At 34.6% G+C, this 15,750-nt stretch overlaps 1 protein-coding gene across 2 annotated transcripts in view; it reads right to left on the minus strand.

The window, feature by feature from the left end:
- Window positions 1–15,750, minus strand: part of SRFBP1 (serum response factor binding protein 1) — a 62,764-nt gene that overhangs the window by 34,329 nt on the left and 12,685 nt on the right. For both annotated transcript variants that reach the window (XM_054694498.1, XM_037509467.2), the window contains exon 3: window positions 14,743–14,815. In XM_054694498.1, the coding sequence (XP_054550473.1) occupies window positions 14,743–14,815 (73 nt within the window). The remainder of the gene's footprint in view (window positions 1–14,742; window positions 14,816–15,750) is intronic.

A 15,750-nucleotide genomic window follows, 5' to 3' on the forward strand; every position in this document is an offset into this window, starting at 1 on the left:
CAGGACTTCTTTATAGATTAGGTGGATTTCCTGCCTCTGGACCAGTAACTTCAAGGTCCATTATGTCACTGTCCTGGCTATAAAATGAAGTCAAGGACAGAGAGTCTGATATTGAAGTCCTTTTATTATTTGGTCTTAATATATCTTTTTGCTCCAATGTTATAATATACTTCTAGGAATTTCAGATACCACCCATTTAAAATCCCCTGAATATTTCTATTCTCCCACCTCTGTTCTGTTGGCAAATACTTGCTTTTTAACTTTCTATTAGTGGACTTTCTTTCTCTAAATCCCTTTTCCCCAAACTAAAATCTACTCACATTTCAACTCTTGGCCATTAAATACCACTAAAATGAAGCAGTGCTTCTTAGAGAAATGCCGGAAAGCAAAGGGAAGAAAAGTTTCAGCCCAGCAATATTTTGTTATAAAGATCACATAAACTAGCTTAAAAGGGATACCACTGGTTAAATTTGGGTGTCAAAAGGAATAAAGACAACAGTGCATCATAATAACCACATTAATCAAACACTTTGATATTCTAACCAGGATACAGCTGAGAGTGAAATGAAGCATATTAAAAATTACACTGGTTGGGCCTCCCCGGTGGCGCAGCGGTTGAGCACTGGGTTGCGAAGCTGCCCGCAGCCTCTGTGGCGCTGGTTCGATCCCCGGCTGCTCCCCGGCCACCAGAGGAGGGTCCCACATGGTGTGCAGACCTCTCCTGCCGCCCGCTGCTCCCCTCAGCAGTGTACTTCAGTCCTTCTGCCTGCTCTGCTCCCCGCTCTGGCTCTGGTGAATTCTCTCACCCTCCCGCGCTTCTGACTGTACCCAGTGCATGTATAAACAAAACAAACAAACAAATAAATAAATAAATAAAGCATGCCTCTATAAAAAAAACAAAAAAAACAAAAAAAAAAAAAAAAAAAAAAAATAAATAAAAATTACACTGGGGTGGAAATCAGGAAAATCACTGGGAAACGTGGGCATGCGGTACCCATAATTCTAATACTTGTCATTCTTGTTATTTCTAAACTTTGCTTTCTATAAAACCCATTTTAAGTGGACTTTTGCATGAAATATTTCAACAGTCCCATTTTTGTGAATATCACAAGAGTCCCATGTTGCTAAATTTAATGAGCCAGTCTTCGTACTTTTCTTACTACACATATCAGTTGCGCCTAAGTCATCTTCCCCTATTTAGCTTATCATCAACTTTTAACAATTTAATTTTTCCTTACTTTTTTTTCCATTTGACTTACAGGGCACATTTTTTTGGTTGTTCTTTCTCACCCTCCTTTGCTATTTCATCTTCTTCTGCCTACCTTAAGACTGGACTAGGATTCTCTTCTTCATACTTTTTTCTTTGCCTTTTACATAATATTTCCTAGTGATTTCATCCAGTCTCATGACTAATTTTTTTCAAGGCTCCTCAAAATATTTCTCTTTTTCCAGGACAAAATTCCCATTTACAAAATTCTTACAGCTCAATTTGTCTTCTGCTAGTTCTCGAAGGTTCTTTTTTATAAAGCACACACATACTTGGGACAAATCATTTTTCTTTGACTCATGTATTTGATTAGTGTAGATATTACCTTGAGCGGCCTGACCCATGGCAGTGAGTAAATGGACACCTCCAATTCTGAAGCTCAATAAATTAGCCTTTTACAGGCATCAAATAACTGGCATGGGGAGTAACTTAACCCGACAGTTTCTGGTTCCTTTAAACTTTAAGCTTCCTAGAATGAGCTAAATCACAAGTCAGTGTTATGACTTAAAATATCGCATACATGTCAATAAACCACTCCCCAAAGTCTCTATCATTAACCTATATCTTTTCAATACCCCAGATTTACACATCAAATTGACTGCATCAGATCACCACTCAAATCTTTTTCACTCTGTCCTATATATTTTCCATAGCACACCATCTATTAACACACTAAATAATTTCTTTATTACATTGTCCTCTCCAATACTCCTCCCCAAATACATAACAGTGGATCAGGAAACTTTCTCTTTTTACCTCAGGTGTATCATGTTACAGGAAGTCAGGACTGAAGTCTCAAAGCATATTAACACTAATCCAATGAACTACTCAAGTGCTCTGTTCACTTGTCATCTCTTTCATTAGACTATACAAGCTTTTGAAGGGACACCAACATGTTAATTTCTATACTTCCATAAACAAGTAGAGTTATCTGGCATGCAGAGTACAGAGCTAATATATTTTTGTTGAGCTGAAATCAAGAGCATTGGTCATGAGGATGACTCAACATGAATTTTCCTGGTGAAGTACAGAACTAAATAATGTCAAGTAAAAAGTTTTGTTTTTTTGAATCCTACAGTCCTAATTAAAACAATAAGAATGATTTCATCTTCTGATCTAAAGTCACAATGCAATATCGACAATGTTGATGAACTGGATGTTCCCTGTTCAGAACCACTCTGCCATTAAAAAAGTTTTTAAACTTGTCAAAATGGTGTAATGGGCATCTTGAGTATTTCATCTGTACCATTTACATAGAGTTAAAGACTATAGTACACTATAGAATGCCCTATATTGAGACTATTGATAGTGTGTAGTTTATTTGCCAAACAAGTCAAACAGGAATTATTTCCAGATTGAAGATAAAGAAACAAACACAAGGACACATAATTAGTTCAAGGTACAAAAGCAGTACCAAGCCAAATTGTGAAACATTTCAGGAAATAATACAAATGGTTTTATTCCTTTTGGTCTTTATAATTATGTCCTTCTACATTTCAAAAGTCATCAATACATTGCTAATATCACTTTTAAAAAAATCACTGATATTTGAAATTCAAAATCCAAAACCTGAAGTAAAAAGCAAGCTAATAAGGAAGTCCTAAGCATAATTAGACGGAGAATAAATGGAACTAATAAGTACACAATTTTGATAAGGATTTATCTTCATTTTCACTAGAAAAATTTAAAGGTACTTTGCTATAATGTCTTCAAAAATTTAATTGTGCTTAGCTATAATCTCTTTAAAAATTTAATTATAGATGTGCACATTAACCTCTGAAATGTGTTACTGAGAGCCTCTGGTGTGTAGAACACCAGACACTAAACAGAAAGACAACCAAAACGGTGCAGTTTAATTTTTGAAATAAGATGCAAATACCTGACATGGTTATACAAAGGAAAATGCAATGTAACCAACTGCTAAAAACTCACTAAGTAATATATGTATGAAGATGAAGTAAGCAGGATAATTTGTGCTTAGTTGTGGTAGTTCTCAATGGTGGGAATGATAAAAAGATACACAAATTAGTGAGAAGTCTTTCTCAAATTGTATAATCTCCCCATCCTTTACGATAAACATTTCCAGGCATGAGTCTTCAGGCATCATTCAGTGTCTTTCCCAAAAAATTAACAGTGTAGATGCTAGTGAAGGTTTTGCACAAGTATGTGTGAGGTACCTTGTTATCGTATAAAGCTACAGGAAAACTTAAAAGCAGGAATGCACAATGTATGCCTAGGGAACATGATGGTGATTGTCCTGTCTAGAAATGGAGATGACAGGCAAAGCTGATGAGGATGAGGAGAGTGAACTGATAAAAAGGTTATTAATATGCAGGAGGAATTAGACCTGGCATGGTACATACTAGGAAGTTGATTTAGGTTCCTGAATAGGAGAGTAACAGTATAAAACAAAACAAGTTTACTATTAGGAAATTTTACTAGTATTAGGTTTTTGCTGGCAGACAGGTAAAGAAATACTAAATGTCTACAAATAGTAATGTCTCATTTTAGTTCCAAGTTGACTTTCATATAAAAAGCTGATTCTTCATATTTTAAAAACTGAACTGATGCATCTTTCAACTACAAATTATTTTCATCAAGATAGCAGATTAACTACTGACATGAAAATAACCACGACTTCGGTGGACAAACACAAAAACTTGAATTAAGTCCAAAGATTTGCATTTCATTTAAAAGTATACATTAATTAACTGAACAAACATTATCAAATTATTAAATGAAGTTTCAAAATTCCCTTATGATTACAGTCCAATCTCTTACATTAAATATAAATTTTAGAAAATAGGACGAAATAGTTTTTTTTTAACCTAAGTGACCGAACATGATCACATTTTTAATGCCAAAGGAAAAAAACATAAATACTTAACTATTCTTGGCACATAAAATCACTGTTCAGAGAGGTAGGCAGAGAAAATGAGACGCAGCATTACATCAGCCTACAAATTCTATGCAGAATATTGCATTTTAAGGACTAAGTGAACAGAGATTTTTTTTTTTTTTTCATTCTACAAATTCTCTTCTATAAAATGGTTGGCCTTGAGGGAAAAAGTTTACTATTTTTGAATTAGAATCCAAACATTTGTTTCAAAGAGCATAAATTTGTGGCAAATTATTAAGGAATAAATAAAATATTTAAAACCACTTTTAGATCTATTCAGGATAGCATGTTAAAATCAGTGAAGATGAGAAGTATATAGGTGTTACTATTACTCATCATATCAAATAAAACAATGACAAAATTAAACCTTAACATAATTACTTTTTTAACCCCTAAATTTTTTTTATCTATTGCAAGTTTATGTTTTCCTTGTCCAACTCTAAAAAGTTAGAGGAAAAAAATAAAATAAAACCCTCAAACTTACATAACTACAGATACCCATAAAACATATTTTCTGCCATAGGGACCAAATCAGGAAATTCACCAAAAGGTCTAAGAGAAATTATACTAGGAGACGGAAGCAATCATTATAAATATGTAATTTTGACTAAGATACAGGGATATGCTACAGGGATGTAGCGATATATTAAAACAATGTGGTCCTTAAGTGAAAGAATAAGAGGTGGTATTTCAAAATCCCAAGGAAGTCAAATTATTTATTACAAATTCTGGTTCCCTCAAAGTATTTTCTCTAGAAACTTCAAGTTTCCAGTAATCCTTTTTAAGGGAACATATAATAAAGGTCATATTCTATTCTTAAATACATGTCCATGTGTTACTAGTTTAAACAATCTACATCAATTAATACTAAAATTATCTTACATTCAAATTTGTTTAAAATATAGTCCCAGATTTGGCAAGGAATAAAGTTGTTTAGAAAGATAATCATTGCCGCTAATTCATGGTCCCAAGGGAATGACTCTTTCGATATTTTGCGTCCAAATACAATTTCTAAATATTATATGCATACACAACATCTGTCATGAAAAAGCAGGCCTTAAATATTTAAGAATGCTGACTATTCTAATTACTTCAAATTATAAATGAAACCTATCTTTTTTCCCAAGAGATAACAATAATACACTCAATGATTTTTACTTTTTAATTAAGTGATCATTAAAATTATACAGAAAAAGCCCATTTCTTTATAACAATCAATTATTTGTGATAAAGTTGTACATTTAATACTTAAAGAGAGGCTAGCTTAGCAGAGTGTTAAGAAAATGAGTTACTGGGCCTCCCCAGTGGTGTAGCGGGTTGAGCACAGCACTGTGAGGCTGCACACAGCCTCTGCAGCAAAGGTTCCATTCGTAACCGGCCAGGGAGCTACCTACATAGTGCAACAGACCTCTCTTGTCTCGTCTGCTGCTCCCCTCAGCAGTGCTTTCGGTCTGTCTGCCTGTTCTGCTCCCCAATCTGGTGAATCCTTTCACCCTCCCGCACCTCTGGCCTGTACCCCAGCTCTTGTATAAACAAAACATAAATCTTTAAAGAAAAAAAAAAGAAAATGAGTTACTGATTCAGACAGATATGGACTGAGGGCTGAATACTAACTTTTCCATGTTCTAGTAGTGTGACCTTCGGCAAAACAATTAACCCTTATATCCTCAGTTTCTACATAAGTAAAATAGGGCTAACCTGGAAACTTGAAGAGTTACAAGGAAGGTTAGAGATGATTTATAGGCTCTAGTAAAGAACCTGGTACAAAGTAAGCAATAATTAATACAGTAAGAACTTATTAAGAACTTATTATTGTTTATGAACTGTTCTTAGAACTAAAGCTGAGCTTCCGAGCCCTGTAAAATAACATGTAAGTCTGAGAAGTGAAGTTGTTACATAAAACAGTATCTTTACTACCTAAGCATATTTCAATAAAAGAATATAAAGGAAATTATATCAATTTAATAAATCAAAAACATGAGTATTTGTTATTAAACTTTTACCTTTTCCAAGAAACCTTCCTCGGTTACTATCTAAAGCAATCTATTGCTTCTTTAAAATTTCTGAAGCACTTATTAAACTTATCCTATTTTTAAAACCGTGTGTACCAGCTCCTTTCTTTGACAAAGAAAGATTTTTGTGGAGCAGGAACAATAAACTGCATGGCATATTATCTTCCATAAAGTCAAGCATAATAAATGTCTCCATGAGGCATTTGAAAATTAAGTCAACTACTACTTCCTAACTAGTTATTTTGTCACCAATCTCTTTTCCTGTAGTCAATTCTCCATTCTCCTTCAGATTTTTCAAGAAAGCACATGATTACTCAAAGACCTTTGATCATCTACTGCTTTTACAAGACTTTGAGTTATAGTTTCATCTACCATATCAGCCACTATCTTCAGCTGTTTGTTGCTGCATTCATTCCATATTTCAGCCACCTTTATCACTGCAGAAATACCTGCTGATTTGTCTTCTTTTATGTCTTCTTTTATGATTGTACTTCTCTTAGTAGACTAAACCCTGGAGATAGAAAAACAATATCCTCTCCTCCAAAAAAGGAGACATGTAAGGAAACAATTACAGTTCTAAGTGTGTAATACTATAATAGAAATAGATCGCTGACCAGCTCTCCTAAGTCACACAATGTACTTTTATTTTACTTAATTTTTTTATAGAGGCATGTTTTTTATTTGTTTGTTTGTTTGTTTTGTTTATACATGCACTGGGTACAGTCAGATGCGCAGGAGGGTGAAAGAATTCACCAGAGCCAGAGTGGGGAGCAGAGCAGGCAGAAGGACCGAAGCACACTGCTGAGGGGAGCAGCAGGCGGCAGGAAAGGTCTGCGCGCCATGTGGGACCCTCCTCCGGTGGCCAGGGAGCAGCCTGGGATCGGACCGGCGCCGCAGAGGTCGCGGGCAGCTTCGCAACCCAGCGCTCAACTGCTGCGCCACCAGGGAGGCCCACACAATGTACTTTTAGACATGCATGCTTGTTATCTGTGTATTTTAGTTATCTACAATGCCCTTTCCAAAACAGAATCACAGTGATGCTACAAGTTACAAATCAGTGTCCCCCCTTCTGTAAGATCTTCCTTAAATCCTGTAAGTCAGTAAATGAACAGACCCTTTCTTTAGGTTCCTACAACTATTTGATTTTTAAAAGAATAAAAGTGAACTATCCATTTTCATTATAAGTTGCCAAAGAAGCTTTTTTAAATTAAAGCAATCACTCCCCTCATGATTTCGATTTTAGAGCACTATATAGCTAACATAATTTAATAGCAGGCAGAGAAAATTTAATGAAATTCTTAATATTCAAGAAAAATGGAACATTGAGCTCTTGTTATCACAAAATATTGAGTAGCCAAAACATTAACATAAGTTATTTTAGCAAATAGAAAAAACAAAAAGATTACATAGTTTCTATTACAAGAGAAGTCTATCAATACAAGATGTGTGTTGTAGTTAATGAATACAAATGTCTGAGAAAAATTTATCTGCTTAACCCCAAGTTCAGGTGATATCCCAGCTGAATAGAAAAGAAAATCCCATTTTGCAAGACCAGTTATTTATTGTCCTTATTGCTGTATTTCTCTATGGTAGTTTGCCTACCATTATGTTTCCAACAAAATATGTTATAATATTTGCCTCTTCTCTCAGTCACCACATCAGTTTATAATGGAATCAGGACAGTAGTATTGGTTGTCCAAATTTTTGAATGAATAGTTGAAAAGGGATTTTGGATAAGTTCACAGTTAGTAGAAATGTTCTGCCAAGGTTGTAAGTTCAAATTTCCAGAATTACAAAACATAATAAAATCAAAACAAAAATAAAAAAAAAAAGTTTAAAAAAGCTCATGTGATAATCCTTTCTTACTGCCTTCCCCTAAATCCTGTTTACATACTCAGTAGTCTTTGAACTAGTTTTATCAGGACAGAAGCAATTCCAAAATCAGTCCTTATTTTAAAAATAAATTGTAAATAGTAATTGCATTTCCATCACTGTGGCCAATAAGCTGTAACTTTTGTTTTCAAATTGAAGCAAGCAGGTTCAAAAACAGAGATGGAATGCCACTTTCATGTGTCACAACTGCTCTCATTTAAAAAAATATAAACATATCAAAACCTTTACAGAATTGATATAACATCTTTATACTAACAAGCCCACAATGAAAATCAAGAATACCTCCATATTAAAAATGCAACAATGTTAAGGGTTTCAGGAATATGCCTTATTCAAAATACTGGCTTAAAGATGCTGAAACCACATGTCAAGAAACAAACTGGAATTCCAACCTGATGATCTGTTTTTAAATGCCACTGCATGAGTGGAAACAGAGTAGTATATAGTGATCTTTTAAAATATCACTCTTTCTGTTTATTATTTCAAATGTCATGGGTATAGAAGGATATTAAGTCAGGGTATCTTGCTCTGACTTTAGAAGCAATAAAAAATCTGCCTGTTCAAAAACTGTTAAGTCAGATGGCCTTAGATCACTGCTTAAGAGTACTATAAAATGAAGACTACTCATTCTTCTGTTTCTGATCCTTAACATTAAAAACAACAAAAATAAAGATGACTCTGTGGTTACAGACAACTAGTATCAGTTGTTTAGTATTCCACTTATTTACAGAGACTCAATGCAACCTTACCATTCTAAACATGTCGATACAAGGAGGAAAGTTTGAGTCAAAGTCACCAGCTAGCCAAGCAGCATACTCTACATACCTGACACGTTAGTAAGTGTTGGGGACAAAGAATTGAGTACAAAGACCTGTTTCCTTAAGATGGTCTCTCTAAAGAGTAGGAATGGCAGGAAAGCAGGTTGCTGTGTGATATAATGGCACCAACAGATACAAACTAAGGGGTTGTATATAGAAGGTAGGGTCAATGGGTAGTGTCAGTGTAATTTTCCTAGACCAAGTAACAAAATAATTCAGTACTGAAGTGAACAGTAAGTTTTATTCAGTTAGAAAGATGTGTTGTGTGTAAAAATCCTGGTCAAATGCAAGGACGCACTGGCATAGCTATGCTGGGGGTTCAATAAGGCTGGTACCAAAAGTATGGAATAGGCAGATGAAGAAGAGAGGAGGCTCGAGTAAAGTAAGACGAAATACCTTTCTGCCACAAAGGGAGAATGTACTCTGAACAGATCTGTATTTTAGAAAGGTCACTGATTACAGTGCTGAACGTGATGTGAAGGGAATAAGGCCAGAGGCAGAAAGTCCAAGTGAGAACTGTAAGACCTGAGCTAAGAAATGGCTACACATTTAGAGGACAAATATAAAGGTGTTGGTGAAACACAAGATTGTGAGCAAGAGGGAGCTAAGGGGAAAGGAAATTCAAAATGATTTCTAGATTTCTAGCTTAAAAAACTAGATAAATGATAGTACCATCATCAATTCTGGAAGAGAAGAACATCTTACTACAGCATGGCGGTGAGGTACAAACTGTTAGGATCAATGCTAGGATACCGACCACTTTTGAAATATCTGCTTATTTACTCTTTGCCTTGTGATACCTTACTTTTACCCCTCTTATCCCAATGGGAGAGCTGACTGGACCAAGATGAACATCTAACCCAGGACAGGCTGAGAGCTGAAGCAAATGGGAGTTTATTCCATGAACAAAAAGCATGAGGGTTCTGGAGTTAAGGTTGTCATGATAAGGTGACTGTGGGCTAAGGAATGGAAGCATTCTGGAGAGTCAGAGATTAAGGGAGAAAGAGGGAGGAGTGTGAGCAGGGAGAGGTGAAGATGAAGAAAAGCGGAGAGAGCATAAAAGGGAAGGAAAAGGGGACAGGAATGAAGCAAACAAACAGAGCTGCCTCATTTCTGAGAGCTCTCCATGTCCTAACTCCAATCCCTGGTGAGGTTAAGCTGCTCACAACCTTAGGCTTCATAAGATATCCTACAATCTTAAAAGTATTTTAGCTTGGCTAAAAAAATGCATTCTATAAAATGTTGAGTTTCAGGTGCATTTGAAAACACCAAAGTGGTGCTAAATATAAGTGCAGATCTTACAGAAAAGATTTTCACTAGAGAGAGATTCCAAAGTGTTTGGAGTAATGATAATAACAGTTAAACTTGCTAGTAGAGAGTGAGACAGATGATAAAGAAAGAATGAAGGGGTAACCAGCACATGAGGCTCAGTGTCACTCCTGCTCAAGGACACTGATAAACAGGTAGGCAGACGCTAAACTGAATAGGCTGAAGAGAGAAGGGGAGTGAGCAGGTCGTGCTCACAGCGTATTATTAGAAGATACTAATCTAGTAAGAAGGGAAAGGAGAGATGATAACAAGTACTAGGACAGAAAACAAGTTTATCAGCTGAGGAACATCCAGGATTTGAAGCAATAAAGAAAGGGATATAGCACAATAAGAGCTGAACAGCCCTGAATTGGAGAAGCAAAAGACTTTTCCCATGAGACACCTAAGCACAAACTTACCAGTGTGTTAAGAAACAAAGACCTAGAGTAAATTTTAGAGTTTCATCATATGTCATCTTTTAAATACCAAAAACTATGTCTCTGTACTAAAGCAAGGATGACTGTCATATCTGAAAAATAATTATCATCATTGCAAATTGTTAGAAGCTTAAAAGTAAGCACAGAGTGGGCCTCCCCTGGTGGCACAGCGGCTGAGTGCTGGGCTGCGAAGCTGCCCGCAGCCTCTGCAGCGCCAGTTCAATCCCCGGCCACCAGCGAGGGTCCCACATGGTGCGACAGACCTCTCCTGCCGAGCTCACTGCTTCCCTCAGCAGTGTATTTTGTCGGTCTGCCTGTTCCGTTCCCCGCTATGGCTCTGGTGAATTCTCTCACCCTCCTGCGCTTCTGACTGTACCCAGGGCTTGTATTATAAATAAATAAATAAATCTTAAAAAAAAAAAAAAAAAAGTAAGCACAGAGAAAGGTCCTTAACCAAAGACAAAAAAAATAAGGAATAGCTGTATTTAGAAAATTAAGTATTTATGTAAAGTAAGTAGTATTATAATGAGATGTAAAAACATGTCAACTGCTTTGTAATTAAAAGACAAAACCTAATTATTAGACTATCACAAAAAATACTATTTCAGTATGAAGCTAAAAAGTCTTGCTGATGATCAAAAGAATGAGAGAGTGAAGGCAGTAAATTCCAAATTAATTCAGACAAAAGAACAGGACTGAGGAGCAAGGAATGACTTTTTGGAAGATAATCTACTCAATTATCTTAATTTTCTAGATGAAAAAACTGAAGCATAAAGAGTTCCAAGTTCATAACTTTAATTATATCTCAACTGTAGGACTTAGAAGCCAGTTTTGTAGTTTTCAATTCATATTATTCCACCTTTTTGTTTGTTTTCTGATTTTAGTCTATAGCAGGGATATTAGATGGAAGTATTGTCTATGATCTAACCAAAAAGTAGGCTGAAGCATCTAAAGCAAAACACTACTTTGTTCTAACTGCCCTGAAGACAACTGCAAACAATTAACACAGTTCACAATTATAGCCACAGAACTGAAAAAATTTTATACCATCAAGTATTAAAAAGGCTTTATTTAATCTTTACACTACCAGTGCTATTTCACCACAGGGAAAAGTAATCTCCTTAAAAGAGGGTGTTTTAAAAAAAGGGGGAGGCAGACCTAGGTAACCCTGTGTATCTGTGAGGAACTAAAGAATCTGAAAACATTTTGCACATCTTTGGGTCTTTTATTCCTAGAGAGCAAATACCATGTTAATCATATCATCTCATCCAATCTCTAGGAGAGTAAAGTCTAGACATATTTCAGGAAGTTCTTGTCTTATAGAAAGTAAAGTAGCTAACACATTAGTTTTATAACCAGTGAAGAAGTCCACCACGTAACAACTATTTGACCTTGGGCAAGTTGCTCAAGTCCCCATTCCCCTAGTCTATAAGGATAATATCTACCTCATAAGAGAGAATATAAAACATGCAATATAGTTTCTGGCACACAGTAATTACTCAATAAAAGCTAGTTGTTGCCACTATTATTTGAGATTTCTTGTTCGTTTTGACTGATTTCAGTATATGTCTTAATTTTACCATCTTTCTTTTCTAGCTAAATAACTTGGCGATCTATACAAGGTGACATGCTACTTTAATTAAAAAAAAAAAGAAAAGGAAGTTTCAAAACCAATGTTTATACTATCTTCAAAGGTAAAAGTATCAAAACTAATAGAAAAGACAGTCCGTCTTGGTATTTCATACATTGGAATCTATAAAATTATAACCTATGATAATATAGTATCATAAAGAGCAGGCCGTTTTTTTCCCCCCCTTGGCCAGAAAAAACAAATTCCCATTTTTAAAAATATCTCAGGTTTTCTTCTTGAGGAATTCAATCTTGCAACAAAATACCCTATTATCATAGGAAGCAAATACAGGACAGTAAGTCATGAACAAGACTAAAAATGTATTGGTATATGAGCCAAGGGGGAAAAATCATCTGGAAAAAAGAATAAGTAGAGGTTTTTCTCAAAATTTAATTGTGACTTTGAGTTGTCTGTTTTGTGACTAACTCTTTGATACTCCCATGTACACGATAAACATTTCCTTAGAAAATTACAAATGACCATTCAATTTTAAAAAATGCCCTATATATTTGTTTCTTTAGAAAGCTGGCCAATTATACAAAAAAGCCATGAATGAGAAGTGAAATTAACCTGACAGAGAAGCAAACACAGTGTCTCTAGTTCTCTTTTTATTCTATTTTACTTATTTTTATTTCATTTAAAGTGAATCTTGTTTTAAACAGCTTTACAAAAGTTGAAGTTGGAACATTTAATCTAGACCACCATAATTGTTGCCAAGAATTCAAGAAATACAAATACTACTAATTTTATAAATCCAAGGAATACAGGCTTAGAAATTTAGCTTCCTATGATGCAACAATTACATTGGTATTATGAAACACAAGGAAAAATACAAAAAAAGATCTATGGTGGTGACTCAGTTATCTTGTGAACCTATGATGTTTAACTATCACTGAATCTGACTTCCTACTGTTGATGAGATGTAAGAAAACTAAGGAGGAAGCTTTACACATATACCAAACAGGAAAATTTTTCTTTGAAATTAACTAAATAAAATTCATTGAGTTAGAGGAAAAGCATTGTGAAGATTGAGTGGTGTTTGTTCTGAAACTCTTCATGCTCTGCACATGCACTTATATATATAATGCATCCTTTCCATGGTAAAATAAAATCAACAATTACATAGCAGTTCAAAACCTCTGAATAATTTAGGACTACAAAAATGACTATTCAGAAGAAATTACAGGGAAATTTTTAGGTAAGAATGTAATTTAGTAAGGGCTTAGGTTAAGAGAAAGTGAAAGAGACAGAGATAAATGATAACTTTCTATCTTAGTATTATCCTCAAAGTGAAAATCTCTAAAGATTTTATTTCTTATAGGAATTTCATGGGAAAATAAAGTATAGGAGAAAGTCAAAGTGATGCGTAAACAAACCAACGTGACAGATGAAAATTAGGAGCCAGAGTATTTGACTGTGTGATTGGATTAAAATGGGATTAAATCTTTGAGAAAGAAAGATTTATCACATGGATTCCATGAATTTTGCAGTCCTGTTTGCTGGAGACAGGTGATGACAAATGAAAACACCCCACAAGGAACAAATAAATCTACTCCAAAGAAGAACCATGAGATTCAGGTCCTAAGTCTATTTCCACTAAGATTAATTATGATAACTTTGTCCCATAAAATTCTGCCATTCCTGCAAAAGGGAAAAATGATGAGAAGCTTTGATAATCTAACTCAATTAAGATACTGTTAGAAAATTCTCTTGCTCTTCTATCTCAAAACTTGAAAGTTATACCAAAATGCAGTAGTCAAACATACATGCGAAATGACCCTGAAATTAAGATAATTGCTGGTACCAAATGTTGTGTTTAAGTTCCGCAATAAAACAGTCTCCCAGACATTTAATAGTATGTCATTTGGTAAATGAAAGTTTCCACAAAATAAGAGCAGTGAGAAGACCTAAAAATTATGCTAGTGAAGAGTCTGGCTGAAGAAACAAAAGTACGCATCATTTTGGTCCAATACTAATTTTACTTCAAGTTACTACAGAGCTAAATAAAATGCTGACACCACCACACAAAAATTTATTGAGTTGGCAATAGGCTAAGCATGATGTCAGCTGCCAATATTACCATCTACATTACCAAATAGTATGAACACTTTAATTCCTGAACTCAACGTAGACTATGCCTTAAGTTACAGTAAAAACAAAAAAAAACTTAGGCACGAGATATTATTAAACATCAATGAGTTTAGCCTGGCAGTTTTAACTCAAATTTGTCTAGCACTTTCACAAAATTCAGTAAAAAACATGGAAAAATACAAAGTTTAAACATATTACAATTTTCTAAATGTACTGCATTCTTCACCAAACAGACCCACACAAATAATTCTTTGTCAGCTCACAATAATATTCAAAGAAGCAACATCACACACACACACACACACAGACACAGCTCCTCAAATAAGTAACATCACACACATTTTACAGGCTGACAGAAAGAAAACACACATACACACATGTTCTTACCTTCATGGCATGAATTTCTTCAAGCAATCTTTGTGCCCGTCTTTGGTTTTTGGACAGCGCATCTTCAGTACCCCTGCAAAAAACACATTACAACATGCAGTCAGGAAAAACATTAATTTGAGACTCATATCATAATGAAGATAATTCATTTCTTTTAAAAAAGCACAATAAATTTCTAAAAACCAAGCACCTAGTCATCCTGAACTACTCTTCCCCTCTGCCTAACACATACTTCAATCTCATCAACAAATCCTTTTGGCAAAAATACATATTGTCCCAGCATTACATACATGACTGTATCACTGATAGATAATATGCCTTCTAATTCCTTAACGGGAAAGCCAAATAACTGTTTTTAATCACTCAATTGATAGTATGTTTTATTAATAAAATAAACATTTCATAAGCTACTATTAAAGGTTACATAAAATTTTATTAGAGCAAAATTTATTCTGCGGAATTAAAGAAATACTTAAAGATTCTAAATGTATGACTATATCAGGCAGCTCAATCTCCTGAAACATTTACAAGAGAAAGAAATTAATCAGGAACAAAACACCTGACGACTGTATTCATGCCCAAAGTATAAAAATTATACTTATTTTTAACGGTAGTGATACTAAAAATTCAATTTTTCACATATAAGTCACATAATTTCATAGATAATTCACATAATTAAAAAAAAATTAAAAATCAGAATACTATATTTTAATAAACGCTTTCACAAGATACTGAAGATTTCAACTTAATTATCAATTGAAGGGACAGAGTAATATAAAATCTTCATACATGATTTAAGTTATGGTCAGAACGACCAAAATGAGTTTTGAAAAAACATAAGAATTCACATCTCTCAAGGGATTATCAGGCACACACCACAGAAAGACATGCTGACACAGCACATTCTAGTACACTCAGATCCTCTTTACTTTAACAAAGTGCTGTATCAGAGAGACATTTAATTATTCCTCTAGGTCCCACCCTCAAGTTTTGTAAATACTGAACAAA

This window comes from Talpa occidentalis, unplaced genomic scaffold (assembly GCF_014898055.3).
Source record: "Talpa occidentalis isolate TD23 unplaced genomic scaffold, MPIMG_talOcc4v2.1 talOcc4.13, whole genome shotgun sequence".
NCBI classification, from domain to species: Eukaryota; Metazoa; Chordata; class Mammalia; order Eulipotyphla; family Talpidae; genus Talpa; species Talpa occidentalis.